Source organism: Larus michahellis, chromosome 1, assembly GCF_964199755.1.
Source record: "Larus michahellis chromosome 1, bLarMic1.1, whole genome shotgun sequence".
Taxonomy (NCBI): Eukaryota; Metazoa; Chordata; class Aves; order Charadriiformes; family Laridae; genus Larus; species Larus michahellis.
The window spans coordinates 40482494-40503644 of record NC_133896.1 but is presented as its reverse complement, the minus strand read 5'-3'; the positions used below and the strand labels follow the sequence as shown (position 1 = coordinate 40503644).

Here is a 21151-nt window from a genome sequence, read left to right as displayed (position 1 = left end):
AAGCGCTGCAGCAGCTGCTATTGTTGTTGTTCACACAGCTATTTCAGCAGAGCTCCAAGATCCATTCCTGTATTCAGAAGTGTCAGCTGCTCACACGCTCAACCACATGAAAACCTGGCCTGCACAAGACAAGTGCGGATTCTGTCAGGTCCTTCCATCACAGGCTTAATTTGTACAAACAAAAACCCCACAGCAGAGAAATAAAGAGAAACAGCGCCAAAAATCTCTTTCCCTTTGACCTTCTGCTCACAGGAAATGGATATATTCCAAACCTTGCTTTGACAGATGCAACCCACAGTTTTTCCAGGTCACTCCAGTTTGTCACAGATCACAGACAGTAAATGGGGTGCTGTCCCGGACCTTGGGTGCAGCAGGACACCCAGGAGGAAGCTGCAGACCAGGCTTCTCTTGAATTTCTCATATTCTAAGAGGTACCAGCCCTCAGTGTGAATTATATTATAGACAACAAAGGAGATATCCCAGAATTTAGCTGTCACATGGTCTTGTTTTCCACATACAAGAGGAAAAGGTAAAAAAAGAAACCTCCCATCCTACCCCGCAATTAGGAGAGCAGGAGAGAGAGCAGGCTCTGGCTACATCCATTCAAGTCAACCAGGTAAGCCTGGAGTACTGACCTACAGTCAACCTTGCTGTTTAATCACTAATGTGCTTTTATATAACTATGGCCCATACCATTTAAGGTTTCTCAGACTAAGAGCTTGACATAGCATAGGGAACAGCACAGCCACTCCAAGCAGGCGGCACGTAAACGTGGTTTAAAAGGCAGAAGACTACTTAGCCACCTGGATGAAGGCTGTACTGTGCCACGCGCTCTCGAGGCCAGAGCTCCTTGTGCACACTGGCCTAATTCATTTGCCTCTGGGACCAGCTGGGATTTTCTCTACTCACTAGTTGTCTCTACCTCAATGTAGAAACTGAGAAATGAAGATAGGATAGCCTTCGTGACCTGTTCTAAGAAAACATAACACACCTAACCTGCACAAGCAGAGCATGCAGGTATAGTAACATTCCACGCTTGGCTGTTTTCTGCTGCAAGGTTAGACAAGGATAGGGACAAAGAAATTAAATACACACACAGTGAAACTAAAAGGAAGGAAAACCCATTCCCCAGCAGCATTTATTTGTATTTAGAATGTGAAGGCATGAAGATGTAACAAGACATGAAGGCAGTACACTGGATGATGAGCTTTCTTCAAGTATTTGCACTGTGTCACATTTTGTATATCCATAGCCACAGCTGTGAGATCCTGTTTGTGAACCTGGTATTTTTTTAATCTATGCATATCAAGTATTAATAGAATTCCAGAACATGAAACAACTCAAAACCAGACAACCCAAACCATGACAAGATGTGTCAGAAGAAGACATTACAATTGGTGCAACTGATCACAACTTTACAATAGCTTTGTTGTCTCAGTGGGACAAGAAACTTTTTTTAAAATATAAAAGCAGCAGAGCAGATATCAACATGAAATGCTCTGCATTTGTCATGCAAGGAGAGATTCGTGATTGCATCAGCCTCCACATTGACTAGTTGGAAGCTATCCGAGAGTGATGACTAAACAGAAACTGATCTGTTGTTTGCCAATTGGCAGAGACTAGTATTGCCAGAGCTAGAAATGCAGAAAGAGACAAATAGTAGTAACCCCAATCACTTCTACATATGCATTACAACACCACCAACAGGCAACATTTCCTGGAAAGAGCAGGAAACTAACAGAACAATTGTTTTAGGGTGGGGATAGGCAATGCTGTATTTCATCCCAGCCATTCAAAAAGCAATGCTAAGGATGGGTCTGTGCTACGAACAGAATACTTCCTTCCTTCTCGTAACTTGCCATGATAAGCCCCTTCAGACATTGCTCCATTTCTCAAGCTGAAATCCCCAAGTCTCTGAAAAAAAATCAGTGCCCCATGGTGCCCAGCACGGCAGTATTAACATACTGCAAGGATGGTCAGGATTCCTTGAAGGCTCCAATCAAAGTACAATTTAGTATAATTTTAAGTCTCAGACCAACCTCTCTAACCAGTATGGGCACATCTTATGGTTGAGGATTGTTTTGCAATTACTCTGTGTCACAAAATAATGGGAGAGTAGGCTGGCAATCAGAGGTGCATTAGATACTCTGCTGCCTCTTGCTATTTGAAACATTGACCATAGAACTCTGATTGCAGGGTGTAACTACAGGCAGCACGCTTGCTCTTCGTTATTTAATATAGACCCTTTAATGAGATGCTGACAGTCTTCAGAAAGACTAAATCTGTGAAGGAACTACATTTACTCTAAAAAGCTCTTAAGATTTTAGTTTCTAGACCAAAAAATTCTCACCAAATAGAAAATACACTTTCTGACACAAAGATAATAGGATATAGCTACTGACTTTTTAAGAGTGCAAATGAAAGGGCTGAGGACAGCCAAAGCAGGAACTGTGCAAATTTCCCTTATCTTGCCCTGCTTTTCCTGTTGCTTGCTGTTTTCACTCGCAGTGTCCATCCAGTTCAAATCCATAGCACCAGCCGAACAGCAGTTTTTGCTAGGGAAGTGTGCACAAGCATTCATTATGGAGGTAGGACATCAGTAGGATAAACACATAACTGGTGGAAAATTCCCACTCTTGAGCCTTGGTTCCAGGTTTCACTTGGTTTTGCTGCTCCTTTAGCATACAGGCAGTGTGCCTGCGGCTATCATTAAACTGACAAACATGGTTCAACAGCAACTGCTTCTTGCTCATGAACTGTTCTGGGCTGCCAAAGACCAACTTTGAGAATCAAAGCTGCATTTTGATGGGTCACACTACAGTTGCTGGGATATATGCTAGCATAACGTAGAGCAACCTCGTTGAGCCTGGTTTGGCATCTTAGAGCCATCTTTCATCACATCATGTTCAGATGGGTTCAGAAATTTGTTATTGTATTTGTAACAGAAAAAACCTGTGATCTCAGTTCTTACCAAATCTCTTTGTAAGCCAGGTCACTGCCCCCACTGGGCACCACTCCAGTAATTTTCAGGGCCACTTTATTACAGACTGCTCATCAAGTTTCAAATTCTGTGACTCACTAAAAGGTAAGAAAGAACAATTTTCAGATATGACCATAACAAGAATTCCCAGCTCTGTTTTCTTGTATTGGTTTTCAGTACACATTTTCTCCCCCTTTCTATTGATTCATTCCCACTTACATGCATTTTCACTTTTAATATCAGGCATTGATAGAATAGCAGTCATGCTAAAGAAGTTCTTGTTTCCCTACTTGATTGATCATTTAGAATTAATTTATTGCAGAACTATCTCCATGTAAATGCACTGGTATATAAAATACTCCATGATGTATTTACAAACTTCAGCTGCAGCAATGCACAAGGTAAGGTTTGTGAAGGCTCTGCTAAATACTATTTTTCAATGTGTTTGGTTTTTTTAATTTCTTTTATCCACAAATGCCAAATAGCATATTCCTACAACACTTGACAATGTCAAGTTACCTGATATTAAAAATGCTGTGTCCTTTTCAGTGTTGGCTTTTGCCCTGCTAACATCTTCTCTGGGTTCAAAGAGAAGTATCCTATCTGATTGAGCCTGATAAGCTCAATGAGCTTATCTGATAAGAAAAATCCAGCAAGACAATCATTATAAAGCCTGTATGATCAAATAGCACTGACAGCACTTAAATCTTCAGGTATCAAGTCCTCTCCTCTTCTCTTTGCACTAAGAGAAGCCTGATCAGGCAGTTCCTTAAGTTTCCTGTTCTGAAAAAAAGAAATTGTTTTCTTCCACTGTGAGTCCCAAATTTGTTTATCTTTCAGAATGGAGTGATGGTTAACTTAAAGAACAGGCTGCAATTTAACAGTTTCAACAGCTCAGAAGAGATCTGTTACATGAGTTTGGATCTGTCACAGGATATCAGCTTCTTGGCAACAGATGGGAAAGTAGTCATTGCTCTCCCCAATCCTCTCTACTTGAATTTCTTCTAAGTCACTTCCAAGAATCAGGAGTTAGGTACCAGAGGTAGCAAGGACTTGCCATCAACCTTCCAATACTTTCTCCGCACTGGTTTGGAGGCAGGATATGTCAAGATTGTTGCTAGTCATCATTCTTTGTTGTCATACTTTCAAATTGCATTGCTTCTGGGTGATCTACGATGAAGTCTTAAACCCCTTGCAAGAGATCACTGAGACTAGATACACTGAAAAAAAAAGTGACCTGTCAAGAAATAAGAAAAGCTCCTTTTGAGGGGGGTTAAAAAAAAAAAAAAGAGATCTCAAACTGGGAGAAACTGGGTATTATGGCTGCAGTACTTATCACTGTATAGAAGAGCTAGAGAAGCAAGCAAAGAACATGTGTATTTCCTTTCTTGTACAGGGGGATCTTCAGCACAGAAAGTTTCCTGTAGTAGCAATTCATTAACAATGGGGATCAGTGCAGCCAACAAACAGAAGAAGAGGGACAGAAGCCCTCTTCACATTCACTCTGCAGCTGCATCATGTCACACTGCTTGCCTGCATGTGCAAAGCAGTGGAAAGAGATGGAAACAATTATTTTTGCAGCCTATCTTTCAACATCCTGGTATTGAGTAAATACAAATCAAAGCTCCCAACTGTCCAGTGGAACATATGTGAGTACACAACTCCTCTGTACTGTCAGACACGATTTTAGGGCTGTAGAATATGCCAATCAATTGGAGCTTTTGGCCTTGTTTGGTGAACGTCTTAGAAAAAATTAAGAATCAGAAGACATCAGCTTGAAATAAATTTTCATTTTGGAAGTAGAGCCATTTATGATTTTAATCAGATTACAGTAACTTTTTCCAAGCCAAAATATTTTCAGTTATCTTGGATAGAATAATAGCTTTGTCATAATGGTGACCGTTTCACAGATTCCCACTTTTCAAGCCAACTCAAGACAAGAAATATTTAAGATTCGCCACAACTCTCAAAACTGCTTCTCCATCTCATTCTGCTCAATACAGTGGCCAATGACAGCTCCAAAAATGTGAGAAGGAACAGTATACATTATTATTTGATAAAAAAAGCCTGAATTCAGTAGATGACTACATCACCGAGATGCACAGATTGGTCCTAAATAGAGGAAAAATCCTGGTGTTAAGCAGAATCCCCTGAAGAGTAGCATGAGCAACAGTGCTTAGCACAAAGCGAGCAAGTTTTGGGGCTGTCTTCATTGAGCCTGTGCAGCAACTAGCGCCAAGGATCTCTGTCTTCATCTGCAACTCCTTAACACAACTGCAGTAAAAGTCATCCTCAGTGAATGATACATTTACTGACTGTCAGGAAAAAAAAATATTCCTAAACTTTGATACAAACTAGGGTTAACAAAGTATTAACTAATAATTAATAAATTAGCATATTCTAGTCAAGTTTTAAGTAGGTTAGTATTGTGTCTGAAAGCCTCTTCAAAGTTAATTGTAGTCTCTTTAGTGAAGCAAAAATGGTATTCCACAGAAGGAAAAACAACCTAAAAAAAATAAAATTAGGCAACTATCATTGCTGATATGACACACTAGCAACTCCGCCAAGAACTGGTTAACTCAGCACCTCACTCTGCAGCCCACTACCAGCACCTTCAGTTTTTCCTACTTGTCTTTTTCTTTCCACTTCTCCTTTTCCTTCCACAAAGGCAGAAAAATAAGAGAGGTGGCTGGCTCCAACTCTCTTATTTCCATACTCTATCATCCATACCACTTCACTGCTTTCAGCTTGTTGAGATTCCTGAGCTCCATTTGTCCTCAAGCAGGACTCCCATTCCTCTTACTTTCTTTAAACTGTTGTTTTTTTTTTTTCTGACAACATCCAACATTTTCAGATAACTCCATTTGAACTCTAACCACCTTCCATGACCTCCTAAGGTTTTGCAAACCTTTTTTCATCTGGCTTGGAATCTAAAGTAGAAATTAAATTACTAGGTTTCTTCCAGAGCTGTAGGCAGAGACACAAGTTAAACACCTAGAATAATAAAGATGGCAGGATAAAGAAGACTAAGGGATACTTTTAAATGCGGCAGGAAGCACGAGTGCCTGCGCATAACGCGTGAACACTGAGAAAAAGCGTGTAATAAAGTCAACACCCAATTACTTAACTGCCTCAAAGAGAGCAGCCAATGCAGTTCATCTGAACATTGAATGTCCCCATCTTGGAACCATATGTGAGTTCACTGCAAACCAGTCAGTCATCATCCCCAACCTTTATAACTAGTTACACTCATCTCCAAGTGCTACACATCTTATTAGTGTTTCCTTGTCTGAATTAGTCTATCTGGTCTTTTATAACTTCTGAACTATAGTCTAGGTGCAATAAGACAGCATCCATAAATAACTCTTACTAGATACATCCTGCTGCATTAAAGTTTTTGGACTTTGGTTTGTTAGATTTTATGTCAGCAAGTGATAGAATTTCATAGGTAGCTCAAGTACTCATAGCAGCAGCATCAAGACTGTGAGCAAGTACTTAAACTTGCTTTAGAAAGGTATTTGTACTCATATACTATAATAAAAGAGATCTAACTTACTCTTTCTGAAGATTTACTCTGAGGAAGTATGCTCAATGTTGACTTACATGCTGTAGCAGGTGTCTAGCTGGTATTACCTTTCCCACAATACAGGTATTTTCTAGAGACAGATATAGTTGTTCTCTTGCACACTTCTCAGAAGAATGAAAAACAGCTTACTTGTTTTCAGTGACAGAAGTTAACAACAATTTTCCTTAAGACACAGAAACCAGACAATGTAGATGGATTCCAGCAAATGCAAGACTCTTGAAAAGTCAAACCACACAATAGTAGTACCAGGTTACTGAGTAAGATCCTGGTCAAATACAGAAAACCAAGCTTTCTGTGCTTTCCTGTATATTTAATACAAAAAACACTCTAGATATCTTCAGTAAAGATGCTGTTTCCTGGAACTGTTTTATTCTGTCTGCCAACAATGAATAGCTGAAGTCTTATGTTAATCAGTCTAAACAAACCATAATGTTCTTATTTGTGTCTCGGAAATCAACTTCCCTGACTTCACAAAGCTGCATTTCTTTTAAAAGATAATATAATGATACGCTGCTAAGCACAGGTTTTAAGTTCCATAAAGTCCAATCAAACTGCACGTTAGACAGGAAGGTTTCCAGTGAGTATTTTTCATGCTGTAGCTTAAGAAAAGTAACTCCCGAGAATTTACTTTTAAATAAAAAAGTATTTTGCCAATAGCAACCAGAACCTTTCTTAATCATACAAAATGGTCATCTTCCTTACCCCCACCTAAGTCTTCAGTAGTAATAGTTTTAGTTTTGTAAGAGACTTAAGAGTTAGTATTAACACGACTTGGTTAGTTTTATAATTGACAGAAGTCACACAGAATGCCCCTACCATAGAATACACTAAAGAAAAACTCTTTAGCTGCAGGCAGAAAGATATATTCTACACACTGCTTCTATTTCAGACTAGTCAAACGTAACGTTCTCTTGGGTAAACACCTAGTATTAATTTCCAGACCAGAACTGCATCTGTACACTTCAACAAAGTAGAGAAAGCTTTGTGCTGGAGGAAACATATGCTCTGGTGTAGGTAAGCCCTCATGACACATCTACTTATCAAGTCTAGTTGAGGTTGGGTTGTTAGTTTTCTTTCCCCCCATCTCTGCAAAGAAAAAATAATGCAGAGATTCAAATGAAATTTGAATAAAAAAATCTGTAGCTCCTATTATGAGAGATTCTAGTCTCAAACATACAGTCTTGCCAGTTTCACTCCTTATATCAAGATTTTACCACTTACAAGACTGACTTTCATCTAACTGTATGGATTTGAAGGTACTGGTTTTAGAACAAACTGACCTGTTTTTCACCTTTGGCAAGGCTCACTGTTAAGTTAGATATACTATGAGAACATTAACTTAATGGTGCTGCTACATATACAGACATAATAATGAATTTTAAATTCACATCAAAGCTACATGCAGTCAAGAAACTATCTTCACTAGCATGAAGAAGTCACCTTTGTTCATCATGCATACAACCATGTCAGAAGAGCATGGCAATGGTAGCTTAAGAGAAAGTATCTACACCACAGTTTAGACAGAATGGAGAAAAAGTGCACCAGGACCAGTCTGTATCAAAGCCATCTATTATTTCAGAGAAAATAAAAATCATATTGAAGACAGCACACTTCTCTTACACATCAGACTGATCAGTTACTATTACTCCTTTTGTGCATCGAAACATAGCCACACCATTCAATGCACTCATATGCAATACTAATTCTACCCTTCAGAAAAAGGAAGGCCAAGGAATATTCTATTTTGTCACAGACATCACCTTTACTGTTTTTCCAAGCATGACAACTTAAGTAAAAAAAAAAGTGAGAGCACAAAACATTTTGAAGTTTCAGCTACCACCATTTGTGTTCCTTTGTGATAGTAGTTTATACACTTTGTTTCTGAAAACCCTCCTCCCAAAACTTAAGTGGGCTTCAAAACACTTTACAAGAGAAAGAGCAAGTCAGGAGTAAGTTCAGTTCTGTTTAGATTCCCCAAAGTTACAATTACATCTGGTAAGTTTCATATCTTCCACTTAATCACTCCAAATCAGAAGCAGATCTAGTTAATGCCAATTCATTTGTTCACTCAAGCCCTGCAATACGGGGGGGGAAAATATGCTCATTAATAATCTATAATGCTGTCTCGGGACACAAATGTATTAACGCAGCTTAAGAGTCTCCCATGCATCTGGTTTACTGGCTACCAGACAGACTTTCTGGGGATATTCTGAGAGGCCAAAGTAACTGCAGAGGCAAGATATATGCATGCGCCAGCTGGGAGTCAAACACCTCAATGTTAAACAGCAGTCAAAGGAACCATTCCTTTCCCACTAAGGAGGCACTCTAAATGCTGCTACTTGCCAGAAAAGGCTTAAAAAAAATGCTGTAGCTATGAATGTACCAAAAAAAAGCTGTTTTCAGGTAGGGGGAATAGAATGGGCAATTCAACAATACACATGAAAAGCTTGCATCTTTCACTGACTTATTCAATTCACAATCACTGACAAGACTGATGTACATATTTCTGCACCTGCAATTGTAAAAGCAGATAAAATATTTAATATGTAATTTACAATGTATTTTACCAGCTTGGCATACAGGATGGACAGAATATATCAAAGTAGTTGACAGTTATAGGCTTGTAGAGGCCCTGCAAAAATATTACTTCAGATATCTGCTAATTTAAAAAAAAAAATCAATTTGCATTTTAGAAGTGATACAATTCAATCTACCACAAAATACAAAGAGCTGCAAAAACGTATACCATTCCAACAACAATGTATATAAGTTATTAAATAATGATCTGATTTAAAAGAATATAAATGAAGCCTTTAAGTAGGTCTTTTCTACATGCATATTATTCCTCATTAAAGAAAAATATGTAAAAAGGCCATTGGTAATTGCTTTGTTAACCACTGTAGAAAATGCCAATTCTCTGGTCACAGACGCCACTAGTTTAGCACTTAAGGTCTCTGCAGTGTTACATGTGATTATTTTTAAATACTGTTAATCCTATTACTCCATTGGTAAAGAATGCGTGACTTGGAATATGGCAGTCTTCATATTGAGAGGGCAGTGATGCACAGTTTTATAGTTATCCAGAAGAACAGCACCCTCCACTGCTCTGTACTTGTGGCTCATCATCAATGATCTGTACACCTCGCCTTGCTATTCCCGACTGACTGGAACCATTGCCTCTTGCTCTTTCATCCACTTGAGCAGTTTCTATCATTCCTGTAAAGGAAGATATGTATTAGATGACATTCCATTGCATTTTCACACAAGACTTTGAGATCTTAATCTATTTGGGTTATATGCACAGAGACAAAAGTTCAGCAAGACTGGTTCTCCTATTCATTATGCAGAAATAAGTACTCCAGTATCATGTGGCATAGCTGCAAGAACATACTTGAATCTTCTTCCTAAAGCACCAAACATCTGGCAGCTCCTGTTGACTAAAGGAGATCTTAGATGCTCAGATGTTCTGGAGCTAGTGACTTCAAAAGCTAGATTTACTTATCCAGATGAAGAACATTCTGTTAAAAAATAGAAACAAGCTGCCACACACATCACTCCACCCCACCTCCCCAAAAAAACCCCACCCAGCCTACTCTTCAGATGTGCAGGTGAAGTCTTCCTAAAATTCTTACACCATAAGAACACAATGATTAGGACAACTTCCCTGTGTTGTTTTAAGCATCCTGAAGCCTTGAGCATTTTGTGAATGTGCTCTTTACCAAACTAGGTAAATACCTACTTTTACAGAGGTCAAGAAACAGCTCTTCAATTCCTTTGTTCTGTTTAGCTGAAGTATGATAATGTTTTGCTCCAACAGATTCAGCATACCTGTACCAATGCAGATACAGAATTTCATTATACTGAAAGACTCAATCTTTCTAAGCCATTTTAAATGAAGCAAGAAGAAAACCTCTTGCGATTATATTCCAAGTTCAGAGTTAATCTACACATGCTGATTTAATGTAAAGAGGGAATTATGTGGTTAAAACTGCCATGATCCATGAAAAATACTAGATAAAATAAATACTAGATGAAATAAAGAGAGTTTCATGTCTAGAAATGCATTTAAACTGCAAATGTTGACTTTTATCGCGTACAACTTTGAAGTTACACTTTCGTCAGTAAGGACACTCTGGGACTCAGATACTAACAGAACACTTGACGCAGCAGCCAGCTAGATACTGGTGGTTTATGCCTGCCAGTTGTTAACAGCATCACAAGTTCATTACTCCAGCATAATTCTGCAATGACTGTTTCTGTTAATAATTGGTGTGACTTACGTTTCTGCTTCTTGCACTGAAACATGTCTCTCTTTTTCCAAGTCTATTTTGTTACCTGTTGGAAACAAGTTAATCTTTCAAGTCTTTGTACTCCACAATTACCCGAAATAAAGCAATCATGTAATCATTGTACCCCATCATTTTCTTACAAGCTGTCCCATTAAAGACCAGCTCTTACACAGGTCTCAATTTGGAGCACAACGGTATGATTTACGAATTCCCCTTCACACAACAGGCAATGAAGATGAAGTTCTACTTCTGTAGAGAGATCAGAATAGCTAAATACCTCCATATAAGCCAGCATTCAGTCTTCTGCTTTTCTTTTGTCATTTATCAGGCAGCTTATCTGTGCTGCAGAGGTAGTTGTTATAAGATATCCATACATCTGTCCTCCTGAACACGTTCTAATAACTAGACTCTACTTTAAAATCTAAACCCAGTATTTCTGTTGCATTGTTTGCACTGAAATATCCAAGCTTTAAGACTCATTCCACCCCCCAAGCACTTGATTATGAAAGCAGAAAAACATCCAGTCTATGCCACTAAGAACAGTAAAAAAACATGATGTTAGAGTACATGCAAGAAGGATAATACACATTAGAGGTTTATGTTTGTTAAACTACAGTCTGCAGGTGTCCATACCATGCACTTCTGACATGGTGTATCATTAAACAACTTGTTTTTCCAAACTAACTCTTATTTTCCTCAATGTGATCTACTGAAAATTCTAGCTCCAACTGAGTTTTGAATATCAAATTAACATTAGCTTTACCCCTTCACGCATTCAAGTTGTTTGGAAGGTGCTATTAATCAAAAGAAATTCCAATTCAGTCATTAGAATCACATGTTAAAAAAGACTTACCTACTATACATAAACAGATTTCATTTCCCAACATTTTTCTTAACTCCTTAACCCAGTTTTTTACCTGCAAAAAAACAAACAGAGCTAAGTGTATTTTCACTTGATATACTACTAGCTCAAGCATTGCTGAACTGACCCATTTCTTTCATTGACTGTTTACTCTAAACTTGAAACAGACATGTTTAGAGCAACACAGATGGACAAAATATTCTTTAGATAGCTAGGCATGGTCCTTGTTCAGCAGGCTTTAGTTTACCATTGAAATTAAGTGCAAACGACTTAGCAGTTCAGTTACTCCAGAAATATAACTCACCATACTGGTATTAGCCCCACTCCAAAGAATACGTTCACTGCATTAGCCACTTTAGGTCAGGCATGAGATCTTTTATCAACAGGCACTTACTGACAGATCACAAATGGTACTTTAAAGGTAGAGGTACCTGAACTGAATTGTTCAGATTAGACTATAACAGATGTTTATTTCCTGAGAGAACAGATGGGACAAGAGCGTCAAGTCAGCTGATGGTTACAATTCTGTTGTCACGCTTTGAAGTTATGATCACTGCATTGACTTAGGGACTGCTATTTTAGGAGAATTTAAGTTGTTAAGAGAGGCAATCACTTCAGAACTTAAAAACAGTTAAGCTACATGATACAGAGGTAGTTATGCAGTAATTTCTGCAAATTAACCTTTCCTCTTTTTTCTGAGAATTTAAGTATTTTGATATCACAGGATTTTACTAAGTAGGGTTCAGCGAAAAGGCACAAGTTGTATTAGTACTCACAAGTCATCACAGTTGTGCGCATGGGGGACAAGAGTTTAACTGCAAGCACAAGTGCTTTACTTGCCCTACATCAGGCTATTTACTTGAGCTGTTGTGGAACTATACCCTTACACTACCCTCTACCACAGCTAACCCAACCCTTACCCATACAGCCACAATTTCTCACTCCTCTACACAGAAGTCCTACTACTTTTGCCACAAGCTAAACAGAGACAAACTCACTTAGGAAAGAGTGTCACCAGTTTTCAGATAGAACATCCTATAGAGTGATAGCACTGATTTGACACAGGGTGGGAAAAAACTCACCTGCCCAGACTGATCAACTAATACTGCTGTAAAATAATTAGCCTTAAATTTCAGGTTTTGATGAGGATTTGAAGTCCAAATATCTACTATCACTGAGAAGATAATGTTTCCACTATCACGTATTGCAATTTCAGAGTTCTCAGATCTGTAAAAGGTCATGTCACTTAATATATCTTAGTAATTTGTTTTATACAGTAGAGATCAGTATTGCATACTATCACAACAGTACTGGTTTATGTTTATAGCTTGTAACAGGTAACTCATACATCTAGTTCTCTGGTGGTTTTTGAATAACCTTGCCAGAACTTTAGGAGACTGAAAGAGTCAGCCTTCAAAAGAATAATAATAAGGTGTATACTTCCATTATATGGTCTAAATATGCAGATGTAATATACATTGCTATCGCTGAAGACAGAAGATTTTCATTTACACATTCCCCATTACTTTTCAATCGGTTTATGTCTCACATAAAGGTAAAAATCTGTCCAGTACCTTTTGAAAAGAGTCTTCATCTGTTATATCATATACTAGAATAGCGCCATTAGAATCCCTGTAGTAGATCGGCCCCAATGCATGAAATCTTTCTTGACCAGCTGTATCCTGCATTTAAATTACACTTGTTAGCATCTAAGACAAAGCAAACAATACTTCAAGAAATTCCAAATACTTTGTAATTTTACTTTATTAAGAAGTGCCTGACATTTGAGTCTAGTAAATCTAAGTAATTTTTCAGGAAAATACTCTATTTACCAAGAGCATGGAAAATAAGAAAGTAAACATACCCATATTGCAAGGTTTACTCTTTTCCCACCAATATTTAGCTTCTTTGTAAGAAAAGATGCCTGGAAAGCAAAACAGATTAGAGTTAAGTTTTACACACAAATGTCTCATTTGACTTCAGATTAATTTACTAATAAAAACACCTGAATCAATAAAAGACAGATTTCTGGATCAAAATACTCTTTTAAGCCAGAAGGCTGAGTCAATACTAAACCAGTTAATCATTTCACTACAGTTTGCCAGGAGTCCATTCTAAATAAATTTGGCTTAAGCAAATCATTTACTACATCTTTTTGCTTTGTTTTGAATGATTTGGGAAGGATAACAGAGTTGAGTGGAAAGAGTCTGAATTCACAACACTGATAACTCTTAAGCTGAACTCAAAGCATTTCACAAGAGTACATGAAGTTTGAGTAGGAACCAGCCAAACAAGATTTTGAATTTGCAAGAATTAGGCAAAGTAGACCACTATTAGTGAGCTAATAGAACAAAATAACATAGTTTGAGTTTACCACTAAAAGTCCCAGAACACTAGTGTTCTGCAAGTTTTCTGGTCTGTATCTTTTCCCTTTTCTTGCTGAAGCGAACCCACAACTCTCCCCATCTGTTTGGGGGATTTTTTTGGGGCAGTGGTGTTATTTGGATTTTTTTTTTTGCCAGACAATGTCCCTGAAAGCTCAGTGATCTGCTTCTCAGCTAACACACACAAGGAGATCAAGCATCAGGATAAGAAAACCTAAGAATTCTACTCCATTATCTTCTGAAAATGTTTTAAGAGGACCAGAGATATTGCAAAGTTAGACTAATTTCAGTAACTCAAGAGTATGTCTGTTCTTCTCCAAGCCTGCGTGATCCACATTTTTAAACACACCACCTTTGTTACCAAGAGTATAGTTCAGTGGCTAAAAAGGGGTATAATTTAATACAAGCTTAATAGGTTAAAATGGTTCTGAAGGAGTTGATACATTAGGAACCTGCTCCCCCTGTTCTGAAGGCTAGGAGTAACAGGTTATCATTCAATTCCTTTGCCAAGGTTTAACTTTTGTCTTTTTCTTTAAATTATACTCAGTTTTCATTTCAGGTTTGCCTCAACTTGCATTTATATACCAGCAAGTACTCAGTGGTATCTTACGATAAATTAATCCCAGATTATTTTAGGCTGGACTGTAGCAGCTTGACATGAGCCCTCTGCATGAGCACTGACCAAGCATTGAACTGACTAAAAGTCATGTATATGTGGGAAATGTCATAGGCTGGATCAGCTGTTTGAACCAGCTTGCTGCTTAACTACATAAGCAACCAGTATGCACACAGAAGACCATGGTAGTTCAATTTATACCAGCCTAAAATGCTATGAAAGTGTGTCTCTGGAGTGCTGCCTGTATTACAGTTAAAGTCACCGAACACTCAGCTGCTAGAGCAGCTCCTGCTCTTCAACTATTTGCCAAACATCAACTCCAGCATCTGTATGACCTAAGGTGAGATGATTCAAGATAAGACAGCAGACAGCAAAGAACTAATCATTATGACCACTGCATTCAACATAACTAAAGCATTAATGCTACCCCTTCAGTCTGCAGTGAGGTAGCACATCAGCTTCAGAAAAAGCTGCAGACAGCATCTTTAAAAGCATTTAAAACTCCAGCCAACTTGTAACAAACAGCTTAACAGCAGAGTAGCAAACCTTAAACATCAGGAAAACTTTAATTCCTTAATAAAAAACTCTGCAGAAAGCAGTTCATGGCTTTCAGCTAGCTGTCCCTAAAGATTATCTGATCAGTGTCTAGTCTTCCTATTATTTGTTCTACTACAGCAGAGTTTAAAAGCCAAAAGCTCAGAGGTGACTTCAAAAGTGTTAATTCACCAACACTCGGGCCATATTAAGAGAAGGTATGGTTAGGCACAATGAATCAAGCTTACCTGACAGAGTTTTATTGATCTGCTGTACTACAGTACTTGATATTCTATTATAAGTCTCAAAGGAAAAGCTCTTCTAAGCACAGTTTACTTTTGTCATAACACTGACAATCAAATCTGCACAGCTGATATGAATTTCACATAAGCGAGAATCACATTTCTGGACCAAAAGGCAGAAAAAGCCTTCACAGAAACAGGATTTATATTTTAAAAAAAAACACAGAACTCAGTATCCACAAAGTTATATCGCCATGGCTTTAGACATTGGCCCAATTAATAGCACTGACAGCTTTACTATCTGAAGAAGTAAATATTAAAGTAGGCTTAACCCCACAGAAAAGTTTTACTTAAGTATCACCACCAGCCCTTCATGTCACTACAGCTTTTGACAGCAATATGGTCTTCTAGCACTGAGTTGAGCATTTCCTTTCCTAAATACTCTAAGCCAACCCATACAATTCAAGTAAGGCTTTTTAGTGTCTCCTGAAAAAAAAAAATCACAGGAAACTGTGGCAATTGTACTTGCTCTCTGCATTAAAACTTGATCAATTTGTACTAATTAAGTTTTAGTCCACCTAGTCTTAGGCCCCTAGCCAAAAAAGGAGAGAACATCCTGTACCAGGTACCTTGATTGCAAGCAAGGTTGTCTAAAAAGCTGTCCCAGTAACAAGACTGGAACCTGGTATTTGAAGTAGTCATGGTTAGTAATGAGCAGAAGACTTTGTGAACGTGCTGCAAAAAACAGTCAATATTGTATTACAGACTAAATGATTCTTTCTTCTTCATTGTGTTCATATACTTGAAGAATACTGTTAGCAGGCTCCATTCTTTAATTAATAGGTATAGTTAAGTTTGGCATATTTAGTATCAGTAAAGCATCTTTTACAGCCACAGTGGCAAACATGCCTAAGGCAAAACAGGAAATACTTACCTTTTTGCATCCCCAACCCCCCCAAGTTCCATTTGTCTCATGGAAGAGCAAGGTTACTACTCTTCACTCATTCTGAGGTTAGACAGCAAAAAAAAATAATCAGGTGAACAGCAAGACTACACTATTTTTTAGAAATTTGGAGGGAGCCCAACATGGAACTAAGAGCCTTAACTGCTGTTTTGAGATAGTTTAGGAAAAAAGTCAGCTGACAAGAGTGTCAAAGCCTTTGAAATCAGTACAGCCTAGACAGTGTTAGGGACACATAAAAGAGGATTCAATATTTTTTCTAATCTCCCAAGAATTTACCAAACTGAGTACTACAGATTTAAGTCTGAGTTGTGACTCGATTTAAAATCAGTAACTCCTTTCCATGTTATTTTCATTACTATGACAATTCATTTTTGCTAGGACTTTCAAAAACCCACAAATGCATAGGACCACAGTTAATTCAAAGATAAGTAATCTCAAACAGGTCTTTGAAGTAAGTTAGTTATTTTGGTATTTTGACTGTAGTGTCTTATGACTGGTCTGAAGAATACTTATACATTTAAAAGAAAAGGATAATGCAGTAAGAGCTAAAATTCCATTCTCTTTATGTCTGGACAAAATCTTTTCTCTTAGTTCTTTCTTCTAAGAGCTCCGTTTCACATGTCCATCAGGCCCTGTTAAGAGCTGATAAAGGGGGCCTGAGTAAACACAAGACCCAGCTAGAAAAGATTCTCTTGAAAGTCACCGAATAGAAGCAGATGTATGTCACCTGCCCCTTGACTGTTTCACCTGCAACAGAGGCAAGCCAGGTACATGAACACTGCATGTAGCACTGAACCTTCTTGCACTGTCTTTCCCGACCTCCCCCCCCCGCAACTTAAGACAACCAACACAGCTTTTCCAGGTTATATAAGCAATCATGATCCATATAGTATGATTAGCACCACATCAGTGGCTCTTTTGGTTTGGCTATTTTGCAGTCCTCCACACATTTGATAGATCTGTACACAAAAGTTGTATTTCTGTTAGTTAATTGCTCAAGATAAAAGTGCCTACCTGAATGTTTTTAAAAAATAGTTTGACAGTAGGTTTGTTCTTGGAATAATTCCAGGACACTTCACTTTTATCAATTTATAGCCTAGAATAATTTTATCAAGACAAGAGCACTGACCTCAGTATTTCAATCAATGGGAACTAATTCTAACTGTCCCACCAGGTCTGACAACAGGTTATGGATTATATTCATAGCTTGCAAAAAAACCTACCTTTCCTGCATCAGCTTTCTCACACTATTCTATATAAATGTTTCCTTATGTGAACCAGTAGCCACCTTAATTTAAATTTGCAGGTCATCAATATCTTACATACATGACTTGAAGCTAACATAACTACAGCAACACATCCCAGCAGCCTCCTAACCTCAAAGGAAGTTCCAGTTCACAATTTCCCTCTAGCTAGCATTTAGGGAAGGGGGGCAGGGGGAGAAGAGAAATAGCTCCCTTTCACTAAAAACCTGTTAGTAGCACAAGAGAAACTCTCCTGTTTGGGTGTACACAGGTTAAGTTCACAATTAAAAAAATACATGTTAGAATTCAGAGAGGAAAGCATAGATATACATTAGATAAAAGATTCACAGTGACCAATTTAAAGACTTCTGTGCTCTCCCCCCATCATCAGGCTCGCTGCAGGAAACACTAGTCAACACTGGTAAATAAAGTTTCCAGAAGTCTACAGTCTCATCATCCTTTTTGTTGCAATTATATTTGAATAAAGCACTACGCAGTACTTTCTTTTTTTCTAAATCGGGGATTACTGTGGATGGAGAGCCTCTCATCTCAGTATCTAGTGATCTTTTCATATGATTCATCATTGTGGCTCCTTTGCTGAATCAGAAGCTAAGTATTTATCCAATTTTGGCTTTACAGGAACAAAAGTAAGTTGCTGCAACACGTTGAACTGATGCCATAAAACAAAGCCACCTTATTAGATTAAGCCTCTAATATTTTTTTTTTGAAGAAAGGATGTTTTGCAAAAAATGTCACTTCATTGCTTAATCAGATATCCTAGTTCCTCCTTATTTTTAAGGGATGTTTTAATTTGCTAGTAGAACTTACTAAAACTTTACTCTAGAACTCTTAAGATATAGGAAAACAAGAATAGAGATAATACTTCACAAGTACACATTATGTACAGTAAGATTCAACAGCAATTAACATTGTATTTTACAATCAGTAAGACGCATATGTGTCTACGGAGGCTCAGAACAGAAAAGCGAGTTCAGAAACACAGTGCAGTCAGTTAAGAGATACAGGTAGCAACCAGAAACCTAATCACAGTGGAGAAACAAAATCTCAGTATCAAGTGTGACCATGTGCTTCCACTTCTCTACAAACACACAACTCTCCAGACAGTCAAACCTGAAAGCATTGAAGCCATAGTATCTAGAGACATTTTACTGTTTACATTTTGGAGCCACTTAAAGGCCCATTTTATGACATCTGCAACCCAAGTCTGTATTCCAATTCACTTTTTGCTTCTAATTGTAAATTTTTCCACTACAGATTTAAAGAACATGATTAACAAAAAAAAAACCACACCGAGCTGCATCACCTGACAAACTACTCAGCTCTACTCTATCTACATGTGATACCAGAATTCAGCTGGTATATATGATAATTTTAATGCACTGATTGTTTGCTCAATGCTAGACTTCAGCTGAAAATTACAACTGCAAATCTGACCACTTACAAGCTGCTAGTCATTTCTATAGGAAACAAATACCCATTACCTCTATGGCAATCAGAGCTACAATCAGCTTGTCATAATTACCATGCCTAGTAAACCCACCCATGTAAACCCATGAATAGATTCATCCAACAGCAGAGTATGAACATAGGGTAACTAAGTTTAAAACACGTTGGGTTTAGCGCTTTACAGAGGAAGTGGAGCAACAGTACCTGTTTATTCACTGTATTGTTTATAGTGCTCCTCTAATGTTGCTTTGGTTTTAGGGAAAATTCCGCTATTAAATACTTCTAAGATACTCAACCCACAATAATTTCCCCTAGACACAGGAACAGCATGCATCTACCCTAAGGCTCTTTTTTGGCATCACCTACTATTTATTCTGTACTTCACAGAACCTCAAAATTAGTTAAAAGCCCACTAGTGACCCACATGGTGGCAGGGTTTGTTTCTTTATTCACAAAAACAAGTATTAAGAGTAGTATACACTACAGCGCTAAAACCACGCTTTCATGTATGTGTTCACAACTGATAAGAAAGATGCTGTACAACTGGTGTAACTTCAAATAAGAATGTTAAGCAAGCAGAGACATTTAAAAAGACTTAATATACAACCCACAACATGAAGTTTAAAACATGTTTTCTGAGACTATGTACAAGTGTTTTAATTTGTATCATGACGTACACGCCATTCAGTGCTAGCAGGTAACGAATAAACACTGCTTTCAAGCAGACATCCTGTCACACATTTTTAAGTGGAATATCACTTTTTAGTTCTTTACAAATTAGCAAACAGTAATACCGAGAATCGGGCCAAAATTCAGGGAGATAACGTGACAAGCAAGTAAGCCTTAAGAACATTTTCTGTTATTAAATCATAAGCCTTAATCTCATAAACCATTTTGTGAAAGCTGTTCTCTTTAAACAGCAGTATTTAGGTAGTTCAAGTGTTAGGATTTGAGAACATGAAGACGACTATAATTAATAGAAACACAGCACATATGAAACACTTAGTCATCAGTCCACTACCAACGATTACAATAGCAACATTACTTTCAAATCATACTTCCCAAGATTCAAATGAAGACATTCATATACGTAACTGGAAAAAAAGAGCAGCTAGTAGTCAGAACAGAAACAATACCTTTAGGTCCTGAAAGCTTAAGTCAGAGGCATCAAAAAGAACCAGAAAATTCGCTTCCAGCAGTCTCGGCAGGGGACAGCCACCATCTGAAGGGCAGCAGTGGTCACCCTGGCCGCCGTTAAGCAGTCAACAAGACGGCCAGCACCAAAACCCCAGTGCGGGTTTAGGGAGCGACACTCCACCAGCCCCGCGGCGGAAGGGGCAGGCCGGTGAGCGCCGCAGGGCGACCAGAGGCGGGCTGGCACCCGCCAGAAACCCTAGGAGGTGGGCAAGGGAAAGGGAGAAGAGCAGCAGACCCCCCTCCCCAACACCCCCCACCCACCCACCCTGGCCCTAGCCCTGGCCCGGTAGCTGCGGGCAGGGTCTCCCCGCCCGCTCCCGGCCCGGCTCGCACCTGCAGGGTGGTGATGTGCTTGTCGTTGAACTTGTTCTCGCAGTAACGCAGCACCAGGGAGGTTTTCCCCACGCAACCCTCCCCGAGCAGCACCACCTTGAAGGAGAAGCTGCGGCCCCCGGCCGCCGACCCGGCCCCCGCCGCCATCCGCGCCCCGCCGCTGCCGCCGCCTCACATCAACAGTCCCGCACCGCGGCCGCGGGGCGCCGCCGCCACCAACCGGGACGGGGACCCGTGGGGAAAGGAGGGGAGGACTCGCAGGGCAGGAGGGAGAGGGGAAGGTGCCGCCGAGGCCTCCAGAGGAATAGCGGGGCCGTGAGACGAGGGACGCCAAGAGCCACAACGTTCCCCACGGCCGACGGCCCCGCTCCCCCTAATGGCGTCTTCTTCCTCCTACGTCACGCGCCGCTCCGTCACGCGCAACCCCTCCCCGCCGCCAATGGGAGGGGCGGA

At 39.1% G+C, this 21151-nt stretch overlaps 1 protein-coding gene across 2 annotated transcripts; it reads right to left on the bottom strand.

Moving 5' to 3' along the window:
* Window positions 1-8112: 8112 nt before the first annotated feature.
* Window positions 8113-21113, bottom strand: RAB21 (RAB21, member RAS oncogene family). 2 transcript variants are annotated; one of them, XM_074573356.1, is made up of 7 exons: window positions 20699-21110; window positions 13582-13641; window positions 13292-13399; window positions 11709-11772; window positions 10847-10901; window positions 10306-10394; window positions 8113-9782 (listed from the first exon to the last, which is right to left on the bottom strand). In XM_074573356.1, the coding sequence occupies exons 1-7, from the start codon at window positions 20843-20845 to the stop codon at window positions 9643-9645; spliced, it is 663 nt and encodes a 220-aa protein (XP_074429457.1). In that variant the 5' UTR covers window positions 20846-21110; the 3' UTR covers window positions 8113-9642. The 2 variants fall into 2 exon arrangements, with proteins under 2 accessions (XP_074429457.1, XP_074429466.1); XM_074573365.1 differs by lacking the exon at window positions 13292-13399 and having other exon boundaries at window positions 20699-21113.
* Window positions 21114-21151: the final 38 nt, after the last annotated feature.